General features: G+C 38.3%; 1 protein-coding gene across 4 annotated transcripts in view; it reads left to right on the forward strand.

Moving 5' to 3' along the window:
- Window positions 1-22,984, forward strand: part of UTRN (utrophin) — a 473,290-nt gene that overhangs the window by 101,785 nt on the left and 348,521 nt on the right. For all 4 annotated transcript variants that reach the window (XM_063097714.1, XM_063097711.1, XM_063097712.1 and 1 more), the window contains 8 exons: window positions 8,948-9,040; window positions 10,281-10,358; window positions 10,705-10,797; window positions 12,665-12,837; window positions 15,504-15,619; window positions 16,256-16,416; window positions 20,897-21,100; window positions 22,015-22,196. In XM_063097714.1, coding sequence (XP_062953784.1) covers window positions 8,972-9,040; window positions 10,281-10,358; window positions 10,705-10,797; window positions 12,665-12,837; window positions 15,504-15,619; window positions 16,256-16,416; window positions 20,897-21,100; window positions 22,015-22,196 — 1,076 coding nt within the window. In that variant the 5' untranslated portion in view covers window positions 8,948-8,971. The remainder of the gene's footprint in view (window positions 1-8,947; window positions 9,041-10,280; window positions 10,359-10,704; window positions 10,798-12,664; window positions 12,838-15,503; window positions 15,620-16,255; window positions 16,417-20,896; window positions 21,101-22,014; window positions 22,197-22,984) is intronic.

Genomic DNA, 22,984 nt, shown 5'->3' on the forward strand with positions numbered 1-22,984 from the left:
AAAATAGGAACAGGAAAAGATGTGGAGGGAAGTTTGCAGAGGTGTACAGTACAAGCAGCCTGAACCCTTTTCTCACCTGTAGATGTTCAGTCCTCTTTTTACCATGAGTTGGTGAAGGAGACTGTACTGGTGACTTTGTGTGATGTGAATAGCACTTATAGTAGAGGTGTGGGCTTGAAGAGTTATGCATTGGTTCCACCACTGGTTTGTTTCATAAATATGTATCTAGCACCTCAACTAATTGTTTTAGGAGCCATACCCATTCAAGTAGTTCCTTATAAAGAAATTTTAATTCATGTCTATTCACTTATGCCTTTAGAAAGGAAACAATGAAATGAACTCTGTATTTTTAAACACTAGGTTCCAGATATGTGTTGGCTATACTTATGTAAGCTTATTTTTTTGTTTTGTTTTCGTTCAATTTGATTTTTTAAAATTTGGTTTTTGTATCAAAATTTTACTTGCAAAATGCATTTCATTTGGTTAAAGTTAAAAACAGGTTGATTAAAGTTAAATAATTAAATATTATTTAATATGCTGTGCTTCGTACATATCAAGTGCTTAATAAATGATTTTGGTTGAGCCTATTGGTATTTGTAACCAGGAAACAAATTTGGTTTGAGTCTTTGTAATCGATGATCGATTTTAGGATTGATCTGCTGAGAGGAAATGACTTTTCACTTTTTACCTAGAAAGGCGTGAGCAGAGTCACCACCTGGTGCTTTTCCATTCAGCACTATGTGACCCACCATCCCCAGCCTCAGGGATGGGCTCTGATGGAGCAGGGAGGGATAAACTTAAGCCAGTGTGGGCAAGAGAGGATTGCTGAAGAGCTGGTGGTTTGAGGGAAAGAAGCTCTATCTATTAAACAGAGCAAGGAGACACTGGACCCATTTTCAGCTGTACCTGGCCTAGGAAGCTTTTAGCTGCAGTCGCCACAGGTAGCCATCCAGCCACCATGACGGGAGTCATACTTGGGGGGAAGCTGACTCTGTTATTTTTGTTGTTATCATCTGTTGGGGGAATAAAAAATCCTGCCAACAAAAGGACCCCTTGATACCAAATACAGACAAAACACCATTTAGTATTGAGTATGCCTATCAGATTAAGTGCATGCAGGCAGTTGGCTAAAGACTACAAGTCTAGACAGAATTTCTCACAAATATACAGCAAAATAGCAGAAAGAACAATGAACACTTGTCTTCTCGAGGGACAAATGGATGCACCTTGTGATGGTCTCCTGGCCAGCACTTGAGTGACCCCTAGGTTTACCTTACCTTATAAAACTGGAGACTGAACTTATCTAGTTCCCAGCCAAAAAGTTGGGCCTATTATGCTTTCATGGAGACTCCCCGAGGGGAGGGAAAAAGCCCTGCAGCTGCCTCTCCTTTATTAAACAAAGAAAATTTCATTTTACTTACCTTTACATTATCATTTTCAATGCCATTACCAAGACCTCACCCTGGTCCCATGGAAGCCTATCTGTTGTGGAACTACATTCTTCAAACATTTCCACTGCTTTGCCACTCGTGCATGTATGAAATGAGCTGTACCATTTATTGAGTTTGCCCAAGACCTTGTCTGGTAGGCATGTGGAGTCGGCATTTATTCAGCCTCCAGACCTTGCCTGAGCATTTGTCCACAGGGGAGGTGAGCAGCCCCTGCCTCTGGTCTCCAGGTGTCTGAGCCCCACACCTGGTTCCTTACCATCCCAGTTTTTATCATCACCATACCAGTTACTTTTCTTACCAAAATCAAGGTAAAAATTCTGTTCCATGTCCTATGACTTGTGATTCCCTGAACATACTATTGATTTAATGTGTGTTTTACAGTATTTTGTACTTTTAAAGGAGGATACACATTCATTGATTTGATTTCAATGTGGACACTGTAAATTGTTGCTCCGTACTTATGTGGCACTAATCTGTGATCACCTGAGCCATCTGTTTATCTTGTCTTTGTCTCTCTTTTCTTCTCTTACACCCCCCTTCCAAGTACGTTTCGTAATGGAATCTTTTTCCGTTCTTGAGAACTTGTGCTGACCACAGTGAATTCTTAAAGCGATGTCCGAGAGCCCTGCACTCGCTAATTGTTTAAGTGACTGGAGCGCATCCTGGTTTCCTTTGTCGAGGTGTTTAAGGGCCTCTTTAGGCATCCACTCAGTGACCTCATTTTGCCTTCAGTCTTCTCAGTCAAAATCCATGCTGCTTTCATTCTTCCACCGTGGAGTTGAATCATAGCGGTAGATAGTGTACATTATTTCATTGATTAAGCTACATGCTTTAGAATTGATATGAACCTGATTTTATCATTTTGCTTAATCTTGACTAGAAACACTGTTCTTTTAAAAAATCTATTATTTATTTTACACAGTAATTTGTAGAATTGTAGAAAATTATGTAGTACAAAAAAACTAAAGGAAATGTTTTGAATTACTTTAGTTCCACCACCAAGAGAAAAAGTATAGCATTTTGTTGTAAAATACTTTAAAGATGTATTCACATGTAAACATGTTATACCTAACTAAAATGACATTGTAGATAATGCTCACTGATGCATTATTGATTTTTAAGGATATGAAGAATTATAAGAACCAAAAAGGGTGCTACATTTGTATCAGTGTTGAGATTTGAGATTCATAAATTAAATATTCTGGTTTAAAAATATTCAGAAATATTAAATAAAATTACTTCTTTCTTTTTGAATTTTAAAATTAAACAACTCCTTGCAAAAAAACAAATACTAGAAAGAGAGACACTATAAAACTTACAATATGTTAACAGATGCTAGGGCATCACTTTTTAATTGATCAGGGGAAGACTGCAAGTACATTATGGTATATACACTATGTGTATGTGTATGTGTATATATGCCATCACACACACACACACAGACACACACACACAGACACACACAGAATAAACAGTGGGAATAGTAATTGAATTGAATAGACTGCCTCAAATCCTGTTTTAAAAATAGGTAGGGCATAAATAAATAACAGAATAGTCAAACCGTGTCAAAGGGCTCAAATTTATTTGTTTGTAAGAGTCCCCATCAGGCATATTAGTTCTGAAAGGATTTAAAAACTGTTGTATTTCGCTCTTCTCCTTATTATACACAAAAAGTTACAACTTGATTATTTATAATGGATTTAGGTAAGTCATAGGACAGAAACTGTCTCCACACTATCTCTGTTACTTTGTACATTTGTGGTATGACCAAGCTAGGTTGTAAGTACCGCTTACTGTGCTCACCATGTTGTGTTATCATGTTTTTGTTTACATCTGTTTAGATTCTGAGCCTTGAAGGTAAGGACTGCGTGCGTCAGCCTTGACTCCTCAGGGTCAGTGCAGTCCATGACAGACAGCGGGCCCTGTCAGTCTTCTGCATGGGAAGTCCAAGTCCCGATTCTACTTCTGGCTTGTTGTTGGTACAAAGAATTCACATTTTCTCTTTTAAGAACTCCAAACTGCTTTTACTAAATTTTACTTTCTTATTCAATCTTTTACAGATTTTTTTTTTTTTTCTATTGCTGCTACTACTGCTGCTGCTGAAAAACATGACCAGTGAAGGAAATAATTGTGATTTGGGAGTACTGAAGAAGGGGGGGAGAATAATGTAATATCAGATCAGAGAGAGGGTGGAGCCCGGATCTTGCAAGAGCTTTTATTTGGAGTTTGAATTGGATTTGCCTGTAATGGGAATCCATCAGGTTACAGTAGGGAAATGACATGATGTTGTCTGCATGTTAAAATTAGAATTGTTCTGGTTTTAGGAAAAAGCAAAGAGATCCATTAGGTGCTGGAGATAGGGCAAGAGATAGTGGCAGTTTGAACTAGAGCTGGAGCAATGATGGACGTGAGAAGTGGTTACATTTGGAATGTGTGTTTGGAGGTGGAAGGACAGGGCTTGTGGATGGTTTAGAGGTGAGGAATGAAAGAAAGGGAAAGACAGGAACGACTCCTTTGGGTTTAGTCTGAGCAAGTATAATGACTGCTATTATAGAAGGTAGGATCTTGCAGTTAATCATATTCCCTAGTCTCTCTGTGTGTGTGTGTGTGTGGCCTTTCCACAAACTTTACCAATTCTTCAAGGGACTCACTGTTGACTGATCCTGTGTTTCTCCCATATGTGGTCAGTCTCTGCAGAGATTGCTAATCAATCTCCCCATGACCCGGTATGCCTGTACACAGGATTCATTTGTTTGGCGCAATGTTTTAGGAAATTACAATTATCAGGAGATTACACTTATGCATTCTGATTTCTAGCTTCTTTTCAGAAACTCAAAGTCCTGCCAACAGTGAGCCTGAATTCCTGCTTGGCCACTCTTGGCTGTAACTGAGGTCTAGCTGCCAGGGTCAGCCTTTAGAGCCAGACACTTCTCCAGGTGTGACTGGGCCTGTCAGGTTTGCTTCACCCAGTTACATTGTGACATGTAGGTGTTTGCAGCCCCTGCTCTCCGGCAAACACCCGGCTTCTCCCCATGCATGGTCATGACAATTTGTCTCTGTGCTCGGACACTTTTAAGTCCAGCAGCAGTAGTGTTCCAGCTGCAAGTATTAATGCTGGTCTCTCTTGTCAAAATGGTGGAGTAGAACTGGTGATAGGAGAGTGCAAAGAAGTTCTGGGAAAAGGGAATGAGAGTTGGGGACAGCCAAAGCTGGTCACACCAGGACTGTAGCTTCTGTCATCTGGACTCATATCATGTTGCCTTTTAAATTTTTTAAAAGTTAAATGTGACCAAGTTCAAGATTGTTCATTTGTACCATTTGGTGTTTAGTGGAAAACTATGGAAACCCTCTGTTGTGAATGGGGACGGTTGCCTGACCTTGGCATTTCTGCAGGGCCAAGTACAAAGGAGGGATTCATCAAATATTTGTCCAACTGGATTATTAAACTGTCTTCTCTCTGTCAGAGAAGTCTCTGCCCATAAATCTTTGCAGAGATGTAAAAATCCAAATAAGAGGTTAACTGTCAGGATGAATCAGTTTTTATTTTTATTAAAAGATGACTTCTGACATTTCCAAACTGTTTCCCAGAGTGGATCTCATGTTTAGAGCCTGTGTTACCAAAGCACCATACATGCTTTAACGTGGTGTGCTAGGAAAAAATAGTTTTCATTTTGAATTCATGTAGATGTGGTATATATCTTGTTGCTCTCTTTGGGAAGTTGTTAAATATACCCCATGCCAACCCCTGTGATTGAATATTTCCTTCCTTATATGTCACAGTACTGTGTCCTCATAATTTTAGTGGCAGTGTAGGACAGATGTTGAGAACACATATTTGGAACCAGATTTTCTGGTATCAGATCCTGGTTCTGCATCTCGCTTGTTATGCCACCTCTCTGTCTCAGTTTCCTCACCTGTAAAATGGGGATGATGATGGTATTTACTTTAAAATACTATTATAAAGAAATAAACAGTACATGTGAATAATGTATCTAAGTCTCTATAAATCTTTTAGAACATATCAGGTACACAGTAAGTGCTTGTTATTCCTATGTCTAAGAACACTTCAGTTTTTTTATGACTCATGAGCTAAGAATGGTTTTTATATTTTTAGGTGGCTGCAAAACACCAAAAGAAGAATACTATTTGTGACATGCAAATTATATGAAAGTCAAATTTCACATAAAATAAAGTTTTATTGAGACATGGTTGTTGTTCCAGTTGGCTCATTTGTTTATGGCTCATTCATCTGTGGCTGCTTTCGCATTACAACAATAGAGTTAATTGTTTTAAAGTGGAATTTGTACATATAGGTCATCATATTATATACTAGTGAATTTGAGACTTGTAAGATCTTTCTCTGTGAATTGCCACTAACATGTTCTCATGTGCAGAGTTCCTTGTTCCTTTCCTGCCTGGGATGAAGAAGCACTTATTTGTTTTATCAGTCCTTTTAGGTATTGTTGAAATTTTATGGCACTTTTATGACAGTGGAAAATACTAAAGTTAGGCTTTTGATCTAAATGATAATATCAGCCAGTTATTGAACATCTGTCACCTTAGTTTTTAACAAGTAAACAAATAGATGCAGAAAGGCCAAGTAACTTGTTCAAAGTTCTATGGCTAATAAGAGGCTTCTGGTTGACAGATAAGGTCATCAATTGATATTCATAATTATTTGTAATATGGAAAAATATGTATATTTACTTTATTTTATATTATGTGTATTATGCCTTTTAAAAATTTTTTTGGAAAATAGTGGATTTGAGAAGGGTTAAATGCTATGAGTGAATAATTGTGTAGTATATGCATGTATTGAAATAACACATTGTATCCCACAAACGTGTACAAGTAAATGTTAAAATAAAAAAATTAAAAATTAAAAAAAAATTCTGCCAGATGTTATTTAGGTGGGCTTGCCATCAGTGCTGTCTTTCCTAAGATCCTTTCTGTGCCTAGATAACCTCATTTATTTCTCCCATGAACTTGACCTATATTCTTGTCTCTTTGCTATGTTTGACATGTGAAAAGGAATCCAGTTATTTGGTGGCTAATTTGCTGGACTGTTCTTTGGTTGGTTGCGAGTGGAAGGGATAGATGACCAGTGCCTCTTCTGGCCTCTGCTTTTACCCATAGCAGGTAGGAAGTCTTTAGTGTGCAGGAAATTTCCCCTGCCCTGCTTCCTGAAGCACTGCCTCTGGAAAGTGATTCCCACATCCTGCAGTTCTGTTTGTTATTGTAATTGATGGAGATAATCCATGTGGCCCTGACTCCATCGCTGCCCATGGAGAATGGAAAAGCAGTTTTGTTTCAGATACAAAGAAGTAACAGTTTAATCTTCACTGATTCTGTGGTGAAAAAGTTACCATAGTTTCCCTCAGAGTATGTGACCAGTGGAAAAGGCATGCGCTAAAAATCATTAGCTGACTGTATGTAATACTTACTTAAAAACAGGTTAGAGGGCCGACCCCGTGGCGCACTCGGGAGAGTGCGGCGTTGGGAGCACAGTGACGCTCCCGCCGCGTGTTCGGATCCTATATAGGACTGGCTCGTGCACTCACTGGCTGAGTGCTGGTCACGAAAAAGACAAAAAAAAAAAAAAAAAAAAAAAAAACAGGTTAGAGATGGGGGTGACAGGGGTAATGCAATGTTTGAGGAAATTTCAGAATGTCTCCCTTCTCCCTCCTCCATTTTAAGCTCTGAGTAAAATTTTACTTTATAGGACCAATATGTATACATTTTTTAGAAGTGAAGAAGATAAAATCATTATTGGTTATAAGGAGTGTCTGGTCCCTGGCTCCATACCTCAGGTTCCCGGGTGGACCCCACAACCAGGCACACCCAAAGCACCAAGGAGCATGCTAAAAACATCACCTTCATGTGTGTGGCGCACCACAGCCACCACAATAACCACGGCTGCTGCAAAAGTGGCTAGACACCACAACCACCATGCAGATGGTCTGCCATCCACTGGATTGCATTAACACAAGGAGAGTCACCAGCAGCAATAAAAAAAAGAGAAGGATGTCTCTCTCCACAAAGCCCATTTCAGAGTGACAGAAGAAGCATCTGCTCTATGATAATATTGGGGGACCTGATCACACCTCTCAGCATTGGACAGATCATCTAGGCAGCAAATCAACAGAGTAACCATTATTCTTTCAGAAGGAGAGAAGAAATCTAGGGTAATTAGAAGGGGGAGGGGGGAGGGAGAAGGGGGATAGGGAGAGATTGGACAAGGGGCATAAATAATAATTCTGATTTGTTACAATATATATGCTAGTAATATTGATTTGATCAAGATATCTCAATGTTGGACCCCCAAAATATTTATAATCAATTTTGATTCAATAAAAATTAAAAAAAAATCATTATTGGTTATAAAATATCTTTAATATTGGCAGAAACAAGGACTATTAATCTCTGTGGAGATTTCATATTAGAAGGGACTAATTTGATAAAAGATAATAATACAGTATTCATTACATTGTGCTTCGTAGGTTTCAGGACATTTTCCTACAATATTAAATATTTGATCTTTACAGTAACTTACGATCTAGAAGGAGGTTAGTTAGGTGGCTGAGCCAGGTTCACTAGGTAGATAATGGTTAAGCTTAAAACTGAGGCCTTCTGATTTTTCTGTGTAGTGATTGCCCTGTTGCCCATCATCCGTCCTACCACAGACAGCCAAGGATCTGCCAGACTTCCAGTGGGTGGAGTGTGGTTTTCTGGCATCAGACACTAGGGTATGGTGATCAGTGGGTGCTGATGCTATTTATCAGTAAGGACAAGAGTTCAGGAATTCTATAAGCTTTATCAGTCAAAATCTTGGACTGGTACTGGACTTAGACACAGATTCAAAAGTGCCTCAATCGTCAAGAAATTAATGACCAGAAATATAGAGTTAGTAGCTGAGAGCTGAAATCTGTGACAAAATAACTTGCTCCCATATGGAAATGCTGAAAGACATCGTCATACCATGAATGTGAAGTGCAGTGATGGAGAAAAACCTGCACCCTTTCAGCTGGCCTCTGCACCCAGGGTCTAAACCTGCACCCTTTCAGCTGGCCTCTGCACCCAGGGGCTAAACCTGCACCCTTTCAGCTGGCCTCTGCACCCAGGGGCTAAACCTGCACCCTTTCAGCTGGCCTCTGCACCCAGGGGCTGTGTGCTCCCTTGCATTCTTAATGCATCTCTTTATCATTCCTTTCTCAGGAACATATGTCATATTTAAGGCATATTAGTGTTCACCACAGCTTTATTTGCTCCCTTTCTAAGAAATCATGCAATTTATACCTTCCAGCTTAAAATGTTCATTATGGGATTTCAAAATTCTCTGTATTTGTACTTGTTCCTTCTTTACAAGGCAAACTTGGATTGTCTGCAGATCATCCAGAACTTTTTAACTGGAGAAAATGAAGCCACTCGTTCATTTGCCAGGTACGTATGGAATTTCTGCTGCTGAAGTAACCCGTATTTCATCTTTTCTTTGACAGAGTGGGAAACCACCCATCAATGATATGTTCACAGACCTCAAAGATGGGAGGAAGCTATTGGATCTTCTAGAAGGTCTCACAGGAACATCACTGGTGAGAGGAGCCGTCTTTGAAAATGAGTCTCATAGATTGTCTCTGGTCATAACTTGAAGGCACACTACGGGTCCTTAAACGTAAAGGCTGAAATAGGAATATTCAAAAAAAGTGTTTTAACTAATGCTTTGATAGAGCAATGTTTAGACTTTCTTGAGGGCTCTATTTTTATCAAAGATAAAATTACCTTAAATGTTTATTGCCCTGAGACAGCTCAGTTGAGAATTACAAAAAAGAATGGATTTGTAAGTAAGGCATAATGTTTTGGATAGTAGAGAGTATAGAGACAAACAAATTTAAAGGTTAATAGATATTTAATAGTTGTTGAAAACCATTGCATCAATTTTTATTCAGATTTTCAGTATTGTTTCGTTTGTTTCTTCATCAAATTCAACTCTATTACTTTATGTGTAAGGTACTCTATACTTACGCGGAAGTAACTCTGCTAATGAATAGGATGCATTGTATGGGTACAAACTTTAACACTGGAGCTAGAATTACTATAACGTACAGGGAGATGCACTTCTGAAGATGAATTCCTTTCTTGCCAAAGCATGAGGTGTTATACTATCTCTTTTGCCTTCCAGATGGTGGGCAGATACCTGTTAGAGAGGCCAGTCTCTCTGTCAGATAAGATTCCCCAGCCAGAGAAGTAGAACAAAGCTGCCCACGTTACCTTTCCTCAAGTGGGGAATCCCTGCCCTCTGAGTGGGCTCTTGTAATACCTCCTGGAACCTGGGCTAGTGCCTCGGAATCCCCCTTGCTTTGTCCACACCTGTGCATTGTAAAGGGGACAAAACTCCTAAATCTTTCTGCATCCAGACCAAGTTAGATAAAAGAAACTTTGTTCCTAGAACATTGGTTTCCTAGCTTGTCTGCACATTAGAATCCCAGGGCAATCTTTTAAAAATTCCAAACCCAGACCACACCCTAGACCTATGAAGTTGCAATCTTTTGGGGTGGGGTTGGACACAGACATTGGCATTTTCCAAAACTCCGTAGGTGATTCCAATGTGCAGGCAAGCTAGGTAACCAGTATCTTAAGATGTTGTTAGTGGGGGAATTTGTATACTGTAAGCCCTGGCCTCCAGGGTGGTTGCCTGAGACATCAGCAGAGCTCCTGGCTCTGTGGGGCCCTGCACTCTGAGCTGCTGTTCTGTGTTGTACTTCTCAGTGTCAGTATTTGTCAGGCATATTGAGGGACAATCGGTCTTATTTGCTTTTGTGTTTTATTTTCCAGCCGAAGGAACGTGGTTCCACAAGGGTACATGCCTTAAATAACGTCAACAGAGTGCTGCAGGTTTTACATCAGAACAATGTAAGCTTGTAATGTGAATTTTGAGTTTCGTGCTACCATCAGCATTGTTTATTGTGAAACCAGCCACCTGTTCTGTGCATTGGCATCAATTGACTCCTGGAAACATTTTTTATTAGGAGAAGTATCGAACCTTTTCTATGAGTGAAGGAGCAGTCATGTGCTTTTTCTGATGGCTTTATTGATCTATTGTACAAATAATACATTTTGAGATTGAGGTTTACCAGATTCTTTAAAATGAAATTTCTCTTACCATTCACTTGTTTTGCTTGCTGTCCAAATGTGCTAAAACAAAAACCTAGAGTTATATGAAGAAATTGTCTCAAAAGTTATTTTTTTGTTTTAATAGGTGGAATTGGTGAATATAGGAGGAACTGACATTGTAGATGGAAATCACAAACTGACGTTGGGATTACTTTGGAGCATCATTTTGCACTGGCAGGTGGGGAAATTTCCAATCACTTTTTAATAGATATTGAAAAATGTGTTGTTTGTGTATTAGTTTCCTAGGGCTGCCATGACAAAGTTGCACAAAATACTTGGCTTGAACAACAGAATTTTATTCTCTTACAATTCTAGAGGCTGCAAGTCCAAGATCAAGGTGTCAGCAGGGTTGATGCCTTCTGAGGGCTCTGAGGGAGAATCTGTTCCTTGCATCTCTCCTAGCTTCTGGTGGTTTGTTGGTAATCTTTGGGGTTCTTTGGTTTGCAGCAACATAACTCCAGTCTTCACATGTCGTTTTCGCTGTGTGCATGTGTAGTATGTCCAGATTTTTCCTTTTCGTGAAACACCAGTCATACTGGATTTAGGGCCCACCTTACTCCAGTTTGACCTCATCTTGATGAACTTTGCAACAACCCTATTTCCAATAAAGCCCCATTCTGCGATACTGGGGGTTAGGACTTCAACATATGAATCTTGGCAGAATACAATCCAACTTGTAGCAGTTTGGTATAGAAGAGGCTGACAAATTGCTGTATTTTCCTGGCTTACGAAAAAAATGTATCTACAGATCTTATGGAGATTCTGTCATTTGCCTCAATAATATCCTTTACAGGAAAGGAAAATCCAAGATCATGCATTACATTCATTTGTTATGTCTTTTTAGTCTTCTTTAATGTGGAACAGTTTCTGAGTCTTTCTTTGTATGTCATGATATTGGTATTTTTGAAGAGTACTTGCCCGTTATTTTGTAGAAAGTCCCGCTGTGTGGGTTTGGCTGATGTTTCCTCATGATTAGATTCAGGTTATTCATGTTTGGCAGGGCTGCTGCAGACGGGAGGGTGAGTTCTTCTCAGTGCACCATACCAGGGGGCACAGGCTGTCCGTTAGTTCTCTTTCTGGTACTGTTAGCTTTGATCGCTTGGTTAAGGTGATATCTGCCAGGTTTCTCCACTATAGAGTGACTACCCTTTGTTATTAAAAAGTACCTTGTGGAGATATACTTTGAGACTGTATAAATATTCAATTATTATCAAACTTTAAATCCATTAGTTTTAGCATTCATTCCTAATTCTTACCTGGATCAGTTGTAATTATGATGCGTGGCCAATAGTCATTTTGTAATTCTATTGCTCCTTCTACATTTATTAGTTTGCTTTCTACTTGTAAGGAAGAGCTTCCCCTTGTCTCTTGTTTACCTGTCTGTCTTATCTATCTCTCCATCCATTCATTCATTTATATACAGTGTAGACTCATGGATTTTTGCACAGGTTTACAGTATTTTACTATTACTATTTATTTGGATGCTCAGGTTGTCTTAAGATTTGGCCAGTGTGAGCCCCTTAATTTGGCTCCTGTGTCCTTTGTTATGTTCACATCATTTCATGAGCATTAACAGACATGCACTACTTTAGAACAATGGTATAAAATAGTTCTAGAGTGTAATTGTGATCACCGTCAGGAAAGGTACTTCATTCTTTGATTTTGTCTAATCAAAAGTTCTTCCTTTCTTCCTCATTTTTGTAGAAAATAAAAATTGGGTTCTCTTCATATGACAAGGTCTCTGGAAATGTATAGTATTAAAACATGACTTTTTATGACTATGAAAGTAGTGTTGACGTAAGCAAACATAGTACAAGTGTGGTTTAAGGTACAGAAAATACAGTAATGTATAAAAGTGAGGTAAAAATCACCTGTAAATCCTAGTCCCCCTGAATAATCACTGTTAAAATGGACTTTTGCAGTATTTAAAGAAAAAATTTGAGATAAAATGAATGCCAACTGCCTGATCCATAATATTCCTTATTCAAGGACTTGATTCAAGTAACTGTATTGAGTTACAGGCAGGCCTGGTTTCTCTTGAATAGGTAAAAGACGTCATGAAGGACGTCATGTCAGACCTGCAGCAGACAAACAGTGAGAAGATCCTGCTGAGCTGGGTCCGTCAGTCCACCAGGCCGTACAGCCAGGTCAATGTGCTCAACTTCACCACCAGCTGGACAGATGGACTTGCTTTTAATGCCCTGCTCCACCGACATAAGTGAGACATTACTCTCCTTAGAAGTGGGCTTTTCAAATTTGTGTCTCCTCTCTGACCCTCCCCTTACTACTTCCTGAAGCCCCCCCCCCACTGCTCTTTTCTCTGCACACGCTCTACCAAACATTAAGAAAAAAAATATCATGAAGGAAAACTACCCATCGAGTCTATTTCCATAGAACTTAAGTGCCACAGGGCAGCGTCCATGGTTTCTTCTGCATATTTGTAAGTTAAAAATGTAAAATAATTCACAGTGAATCCCACTCATTCAGCACTTACTAGTAATATAATACAAAGAATTGCATTAGCTTTTGTTCTCATATGAAAAGCAAAACTCTAAAATTCAGTGCAATACCAGTTAAAATAGCCAAATGGTTTTTTAAAATGAGACTTGTAAACAAATTCTAATTACAGGCATGCACCCCATAATGACGTTTTGGTCAATGATATACCACATATATATGATGACGGTTGGAGCAATATGCTATACCATAGAGCCGTAGGTGTGTAGTAGGCTATACCATGTAGGTTTGTGTAAGTGCACTCTGCGCTGTTCACTCAGTGATGAAATCACCTAATGACGCATTTCTCAGAACATATCCCCATTGTTAAGCCATGCATGACAGTATATAAAAGACCAAAAGCTCAAGGAAAGCCAGTACACTCCTGAAGAACCAGGCTGAAACCCATTCCAGAAAGAAAACAAAACTAACTGTGAAGCTATATTAATTAAGACTATGCAGTACTAAATAAATACACTAATATAATAGGTCGAGCCATATGAAACTGCCCAAACCTGAATGTTTCTGATATAGAAGAATGGAAGTTTCATATGGCTCCACCTAATTGAATAAAGAGCTCAGAAATTGCTCCATTATACAGGAAAACACGATATCCAACTGAGCCGATACTGCAGATTGATAGATGGTATGAGACAATTGGTTACCCATACATAAATAAGTGCATTGGATCCTTACGCATCATACCCCCAAAATAAATTCTACATGGACCAATGATTTAAATGCCAAAGGCAAATTTGTTATGTTTTATTGCTATTGTAAATTATTAATCTTTTCAAGTTTCATTTCCTGTATGTTCTTTGCTGATATATAAAAATGTAGTAGACTTTTTTCTTCACCTTAAATTTGGAAACATTAAATTCTCACACATTTTAGTAAGTTTATATCTGTAGATTGTGGGCTTCTTTGGGGGGGGCAGGAGGCTGAGGAGAGGAGGGAGAGGGGTTAGAATGTCCTTGAATTATGGTAGTTTGATTTCTTCTCTTCTCTTTTTTTTCTTTCTTTTCTGTTTTTGCTCCTCACTGTGCCTTGTCCTTCAGTGCAATGTTGATTTGAACTGGTGATAGTGAGTAGGATGTTTTGTTCTTGATAAGAAAGGGAGTGCTTTTAATATTTTACTGTAAGAATGATGGTTGCTGTAGCTTTTTTGATACTTTTTGTATGCGGGTAAAGACTCCCCCCCAAAATCTTCTACCATTGCTCCTTTATAAGTTTAAAAAGGTTGCCCTCTGTCACCAGTTGATTAAGAGATTTTATCAAGAATCTGTTGAATTTTAGTCAATATTTTTTTTCATTTATTGATTAAGTGATCCAACAAACATATGTGGAGTACCTGCTATGTGCTAGACACAGGGTTTACAGCAGAGAGCAAAACAAGTAAAAATCCCAGTCCTCTTGGAGCTCATGTTCCAACAGAGGGAGACAGACAATTAAAAAGAAAATATAAGTTGTACAGTATATAGAAATGGAAAACACACTGAAGAAAAATGTATCAGACAAGTGGAGAGGAGGCACCTGGCGTATGGAAGGTCGGTGGCTGCAATGGCCTGAGTGGAGGGGAAGAGGATATGGAGTCAGGGAGGGAATTGGGTCTAAGATTCCAGAACAGACAGTGCACAAAGAAAATGATCAACTTTGGTGTACGTCAAAGCAATGATAATGTTCAATTTGTGGGACTAAAAGAAAATCAAGATAGAAAGGAAATATGAGATAATAGTAGTATGGAGGGGCATGATTGGAGGGAAACCCTCTCAGGGGCTCTGTTTTAGAATGTTCTGTGAACAGATTAGAGCTGGATTTTCTGTTCTGCTAATCTTGATCTTCTAATGGGGGAATTTAGTTCATTAACATTGATTGTGATAATTGATATATTTAGGTTCGTTTTTACTACTTAGATTGAGCTTCTCATTTCTCTTGTCTTTTCTATGTCTTTTTCTTTCTTGTCTTCTTTTTTTAATTGATGGTTTCTCCCTCCCCCACTTTTTTTCTTTTGCTATTTGGAAAATATTATATATTCTAAATACTATCCTATGTACCTTTTAGGGGTTACCCTGGAAATTTTTATAGCCATATTTAATGAATACATGTACCTTAGAATGTGTTATCTGTTATTTTCATATGAAAGTACTTCAAAAGGTTCATGGAAAGATTTGTACTATTTTTTAAATTTAATTTTTCCATGAACTTTTTGAAGTACCCTTGTGTTTGTACATTACTTGCAAGTATTATGTATTTGACAAGCCTTTGGGATAGAAAAGATAAACTTTTTTTAAAAATAACAAATAAAAAATGTTAAACTGATATGTATTAGATTATAACTATGATTATTTTGTTCCCACATATTTCATCTTCATTGCATGGTGATTTCAGACCTGATCTCTTCAGCTGGGATAGAGTTGTAAAAATGTCCCCAACTGAGAGACTTGAACATGCCTTCAGCAAGGCTCATACTTATTTGGGAATTGAAAAGCTGTTAGATCCTGAAGGTATTGTTCAATGTTTAATTTCAACCTTGATTTTGAAATAAAATTTTGAACACTTGAAAAGCATTGTTTTTTTCATTTTAAAATAAATTATGAGAATTGAGGAGTCTTTTTCTTTTTTAAGTATAGGTGCAAGCCATTGTACTGCAGATAAGTTATTAGTACTTTTGCACTTAGCAATCTGTAGGATCCTTTAGGTAGAAATTTAATTACAGCATTGGGTAATAGTTAACCTATTTCAAGTAAGATTTAAAGTTTTAGGATGTGAAGACCTTTAGGATGTGAAGACTTTAGTTACAAATGTTGCAAAGTTGAATTCTAGACTTATTTTTATAGCATGAATAAAGTTTGTGTTTTTATCTTAAGTGTTAACACAGGGTAGCTTATCTTTGAGCATTTTGGGGAAACTTTTAGGGAAGATTTTTTAAAAATGGAATACTGAACAAAAATAAGTAATCCTCTTTGCCTTTGTCTCATACATTATGATATGAAGTAGCAATTTCCTGAGCTATGGTATTGTAAAGATTACATATTAGGTATTGTTTATTGGTACTAAAGAGAGTTATTTTATATCGAATATTGAGTTCACATATTTTAGACATCTAATTTAAGCTGGTTCTTATTTTCTTCCACTTACAGACGTTGCCGTTCAGCTTCCTGACAAGAAATCCATAATTATGTATTTAACATCCTTGTTTGAGGTGCTACCTCAGCAAGTCACTATAGATGCCATCCGTGAGGTAGAGACACTCCCCAGGAAATATAAGAAAGAATGCGAAGAGGAAGGAATTAATATACAGGTACAGGTAAATTTATATTAAAATGTTTGGCTTGCCATATTTGTTTTCTCATAGGTAAAAACACTTTCGGAGGCATTTTTTGCTGCCTGGTAGCATCTTGGTTTCTCAGCTTACATTAGCATAAGAAGTTCAGTTTATCTGTGAGCGTGCTGTCACCAGTACGTAATAGAAAACCACAACTCCACTGACTTTATTAAGAAGGAAAATGTATTATTTCATACAACAGGGCTACAGTTAGGGTCTAGGGCTGTTGATCATGCTGCATAACCTGCTTAGGAAACTACGTTTTCCCATCATCTGGCCACCATCTTTTATCACTGTTGTCATGTGCTGAAGATCGTTTTTCTCATGTTAGCCTAGTTTTTTTCTAAATACTAATTTTCTTTTTTTTTTTTTTTTGCCATCAAAAAATAATTTTTTCCTTATATTCTTACAAGGGCTATCAAAATAGGAGGTTCATTTTCCCCTTCATTTAGGAGGAGTAGTCGATAGTAAACTACTTGGCAAGTTATTCATGAAAGGGCTTACAATGGTTTTATTCATCTGGACGTAAATGAGGTTCCCCTTCCCCCTCCAGAGATGTAAAGTTAAATTTTTTTTCTCCTTTACTTATCCTGCCTTGAATCAGTCCATATTTTGTCTTAGTCTGTTTTAGTCTAACTAGTCCTCCTAATTCATAAAATGAGAAAATCTCAAGAGTTGGATGAGAATTTAGAAGTCCCTCGGTCCAACATTTTAGCAGCCAAGCCACCAAGAGATACACATGGATTTCTAAATTATAAGAAATACATTTTAAAGAGGCAGATAACATGGGCTCTGGAACTTAAATTTCATTCTGTTGCTACTTGTTTTAGGTCAGTTACTTAACCTCTCAACCACAGTTTTATCTGCAAAATGTGGTTTAAACCACCGATTTCATAAAGATAATGAATTCAAAGTGTCTAAAGTGATATTAACAAGCACTCACTAAGCAGGAGCTATCATTATTATAATTTTTCCTTTCAATTTGTTTTGGCATCCTCACTTAACAAGTTTCTTTTTAAAAAATATTACTTAATTCCCTATCATGATAATAGTCTTGAATCAACATAGCATCCTTTTTTCGCTTCTCTGAGATTCAGAGAACTTACTTATTGTTTTAAATTTTCTTTGGGTAGGATGGACCAATACTTCTATTTTCTCCATTTCAAAAATAGAATGATTTATAGAAAAAGAAAAAAAAACTTATTGAGGAAAAGAGGGTGAGAGATGGGGCCTGATTGTGAACCTAGGGCTCTTTTTAGTAGTTTTGAAAATCAGTTGATGCTGAGGAAAAGCTCTGACTTCTTATAGTTGACGGAAAAAATGCTGGGAAGCATTAGCCTCTAGTAGTAATTATTATTCTCCATTAATGATGCATCTTTTTAGGTGGCTCAGTTAATCTGAGTTTGCCTCTTGGTTTTAGAATCATTTATTTCTTTATTGGATTGGGGTTCCTTTTGTTAGAAAGATGGGATATTTTAATTCTTATAGTTAAGGCCATTCTCTCTTAAGAAGGAAAGAGACTCTATTTGCCTTTTATGATGTGTAGATAAGATAATCACACTTCTGTTTAGGGTTCAGGGTGCCATAAGAGCTGTAGAAACCATTTGCTGTTTGATTAAGAGCAAGTGTATTAACACTAACCTCTTCATTTGCATGCTTTCATTAGTGCCTTCAAGGCTGAGTTAATTATTGAGAAATAAAATGTGATCAAGTTGTAATCATCTTACTTTTTCCCTTAGCTTTCCGTCATTACTTTCCAATGATCACTGATAGCCAGACTTCCTCATCTGCCCTGTCCTTGCTACAAACACATTGGTGGTCATTGAATAATTCCTGCATTTCTTTTTAAATATCTGTCTGTTGAAAGTCTCCTCATGCTTTAATTAGTACCTTCAAAACATTTGCACTTAGGTAATGCCTTTCATCTCTTGCCTCATAGATGCTGGTGCCTATCTAAGGGACCTTTTCCTTGTCACTAACTCTCCTAGTTCTTAGGTATCCTCACTATAGTATAGAGGTATAGTACTAAATGATCTCCAGGGTTATTCTAGCTGTACAGTTTTAGGATTTTAGGTCCAGAACTCAACTCATTTTTCTTTCTCTGTCTTTGGCACTGTCTGTCTCTTAATTATCCAGTGTTTCAACTCTGTGCTCATTGATTCATTTTTTAACTCCTGTATTCAGTTTACTGGACACCTTTGATTCTTCCTCCAAAATGTCTTTTATGTCTTTTCTTTCTGTTTCTGCCTTCATATTAATTAAAGACCACATCTTCTCTTGTAGTTTACAAGACCCAGCCTACCTCCAAACTGAAGTCATAGTGGAATTTTATCTCTTCTTCCCCAAGGTTCTTGTATATGCAGGTTCCCCTCTATAAAATACACCTCCACCCACTATTGCATGGCAGGCTTCCTATTTTCCTCAATTTGGATGGAACCTTTTCAGAGAAGTCTTTTCTGATTAATCTTTTAAGATTCAACCTCTCTCTCTCTCGCTGACACAGTATTTTTGCAAACTATGTTAAGAATTTGAAATTGTATCTTAAGAGCATTGGGAAAGCAGTGAAAGGTTTTAAGCAGGGAAGTCTTATGATGTGATTACATTTTCAAAAGATCATTCTAGCTGCTGTGTGAGAAATGGATTGTGGAGGTCAGAGTGTGGGTGGCAAACGAGGAAACAAGGACACCTGTTAGCAGGCTATTATAGTTCAGAGGGGAGATGTAGGTGTTGTGGAGATGGGAGGGTCTGGATGGATCTGAGATAAATTTTCAAGGCAGGAACTGGTTACATATTAAATATGGTAGGTAAAAGAGAGAAACCAAGTCTGGCTCCTTGCTTTTAGTCAGAGTAATTAGGTGCATGGAGGAGCCATCTGCTGAAATGGGGAAGCATACAGAGGAACAAGTTTTGGAAAAAAATGAAGATTTTAAATATGGACATGGTTTGATGCCTATGAGACGTTGAAGAAGAGCTGTAGTGGGATATAGGAGTTTGGGATATAGGGTAGTGGGATATAGGAGTTTGGAGTTCAGACTCCTTGATGATTGAAGATGGTTCTTTAAATCCAGTAGGAATAGATTCGATTACTCAGGCAAAGCATACAGAGAGAAGAAAAAAGAGCCCAGGACTTAGTTTTGAGGAGATTTGTTACTCTCAGGTCAGCAGGTGTTTTGAACCAGGAGAAAACCAGTGCAGTGTTACTGAAGGAGGGAAAGGAGAGCGTCCAGTAGCTGGGGAGTGGCCAGCCATGTGGCGTGCCACTGAGGGCTGAAGTAAGAAACGTGGGATCGGTTGGCAGGTCAGCTCATTTGGTTAGAGCATGGTGTTATAATCCCAAGGCCAAGGGTTTGGATCCCCATGCTAGCCAGCAGCCAAAACAAAACAAACAAAAAGAAATGTGGGGTGACCCTCACCCTGGGTTTGCTTGGAACAGTTCTGGTCTACATGTTGTTCTAGCAGTTATGACCCAAAATATTCTAGTTTGTTGGTTTATTATCTGGTCACTCTAAAGATAATTCTGGAAAAGTGGATTTGTCAAAAGGAAGGTTGCTGGTGATGTTGGCAAAAGCCTTTTCAGTTGGGTAGTGGGGGCAAATACCACGTCATAGTGAAATGTTAAACTAGCTGTTGATGCATGAGCACTTCTTATGTTGTTCTCTACGCATTTCTGTACTTTTGAAGTATTCTATTTAAAAAATTGTGGATAAGAGATGATACAGTGGAGACAGGATATAGGCAAGTTTTAAAGAAGTTTCGCCGTGAAAGGGAACAAAAGAATGAGAGAGATGATTGTGCTGGTTATAAGATCCTACAGTATATAAGGAAATACACTAGTTGCTTAGAAAGAACTTGAGAAAAATTTATTCTGACCCTTAAAAAAAAGGTCATTGAGTAAATTAGAGGGCGCTTGCCTCAAATTAATACAATCAGCACGATGGCCCTTATGTACGGCTCTCTTTTAGTGTCTAAAATGCGGTGCCAAGATGCAATTCCATAAAAGCAATTTAACTAGGGATCAGAGCAGAGTTCTACTCTCTCTCTCTTTTTCTTTACATTACATGTATCCTTTCAGGCCCACTATGTTTCAGTTGCTCTATGAAACATTCCTATTTTAGGCATTGGTGAATTCAAATAGCGTCCCTTGTTGGGACCATGGATTTTACAACTTTGTGATAGTCATTTTGTTTTTGTTCAGAAGTGACTCATATGGGTTATTTCTCTCTGCCAACTAGTCGAGCAGAGAACTCTTGCGTACATGCCACTTTTGTTCATTTTGCCATCGTAGCGTGCTTAATAAATGCTTTCTGATTCATGGCATTGCTTGCCCAATTCCCGAGAACTGGATTAATGTCTAAGACATGGTGGTGCCTACTTGGGTTCTCTGTACAGTGTGTCCTTGTTGAACACCTCTTAGCTTCACGACAAGTGTGGGTTTTCCTTTGCTTTGTTTTTACAGAGTACAGCACCGGAGGAGGAGCATGAGAGTCCCCGAGCTGAAACTCCCAGCACTGTCACCGAGGTCGACATGGATCTGGACAGCTATCAGATAGCACTAGAAGAAGTGCTGACCTGGTTGCTTTCTGCTGAGGACACTTTCCAGGAGCAGGATGACATTTCTGATGATGTGGAGGAAGTCAAAGACCAGTTTGCAACCCATGAAGTAAATATCTGTAGTTGATGAATAGGGTAGATCCACCATGGGGCCTGTGCCTTAATCGGGGGCTCTACCTTAATGTTTGTTGTTTACTGAATTCTGCTCCAATGGAAAGGTCATGGCCTATTTTAGGACCTGTGATATTTAAATAGGGCTTTATTATAAAATTGGTGTGGGTGATCAGAATTGGATTTCAGATTTTAATCTTATCGTAACTTGTATGTTTTGTAGAGCCACTGACAAAAATCAATATGTAGTACTGCTCATTTCTGAAATGTATTGTTATAGTTAAAAAACAAATTGGCTAATCAATACACCACATGTTTAGGTTTTGAGTGTTCCCAGGAAGTGATTATTTTTATTTGTTGTATGATTAAATAAGTATCATAAGAATACCCAGTATTCCTGTATAATTTTATAAAATGAAAGTATCCTGCCATTTTGAGGACATATTATATTGCAGTGAATTAGCTATATGGAGATTTCTTGTTGGTTAAGCAGTTTTTGTGTGTGCATGTAGGTATTGCTCTAACAGATCTTATTTGACGTTTTGGATTGAAAATAATACAAATGGTAGTATTCCCTCAGCAGTTTCTCTTGGGCAAATGTGGTGTTTTACTTACTGTATTTACTCATAATTCCATGCTTATGATCTGTTAGTAGCATAATCAACATTTACTTAAAAATAGCTGGTATTATCGGGTGTAACATTGTTCTCTTTGGTCTATTTCTTTTTTCACTTATGCCAGGTGCTTGTTTCCTACTTGCAGAGCTTAAAAAATTGGATGCAAGTATACTTGATTTGCATTCTACTAGGCTACCTTTTTCTGCAGCATTGATATTTAGGTTAGGCATTAGCAATTTATTAGGATGATTTTTGCAATGAGCAGCTCACAAATCATGGTGATGGACCCTTCTAGGCTTTTATGATGGAGCTGACTGCACACCAGAGCAGTGTGGGCAGTGTCCTGCAGGCGGGAAACCAGCTGATGACACAAGGAACTCTGTCAGATGAAGAGGAGTTTGAGATTCAGGAACAAATGACCCTGCTCAATGCTAGATGGGAGGCGCTTAGGGTGGAGAGTATGGACAGACAGTCGCGGTGAGTGGAAAGCCAAGAAATTAACACATTATTCCGTAGACTGCATTGCGCAATCTGGCTGAAGTAGAAGTCTGCATGTCTCTGAAAACAAGATGATTACAGAACTTGCCTTATAAAATTCTGACTCTTTTCTACTTTTCATGTTGCTGGAAGTTTGTATGATCTTTGTTTCCCGTTTGACGTGTTGGCCAAACCAAAAGGTAAAAATTGGTAAAATTAACAGAAAGGGAAAAGACATTTTATATGGACAGTATTTGCAGTATTAAAATTGTCTAACCATTAAGTCAGTATGAAGACACGACTACATAGTATTGATCTACCATTCTGTTTTGTAACTTTTTTTTTGACTTTATTTTTTTATTATTTTTCAAACCTGTTTATTTATTTATTTACTATTTTACATTCTAAGATGTTGTGGAGCAGTGGGAGGGGGAGGGGGAGAGGCGTGGGGATCGGGGAGTGGGGCTGGCCCACAGCCACTCCTGTGCTGACCTGTGGGGGGGCGTGGCTGAGGCTCACAGCCCCACCCCCCTCTGGCTTGGGGTGGGGGTGGGGGTTCCGGTGGCAGCTAGGTTGTTGCTGGGCTGGATGCGGATGTGGGGCTGAGGCCTCTGGGACCCTGTAACATTTTTTTTTTTAAAGCAGTTTTTACCCATGGTTTATTTTATTTTATGTATTGTGTATTAAGGAACAAACTGCATTCCATTGCAAGTTCCACCTATTTAATAAGCAGGAATTCCTGACTGAAGAAACAATGATTCTGTTATGAATAGGGTCCTGTTATTTGT

Source organism: Cynocephalus volans, chromosome 5 (assembly GCF_027409185.1).
Source record: "Cynocephalus volans isolate mCynVol1 chromosome 5, mCynVol1.pri, whole genome shotgun sequence".
Taxonomy (NCBI): domain Eukaryota; kingdom Metazoa; phylum Chordata; class Mammalia; order Dermoptera; family Cynocephalidae; genus Cynocephalus; species Cynocephalus volans.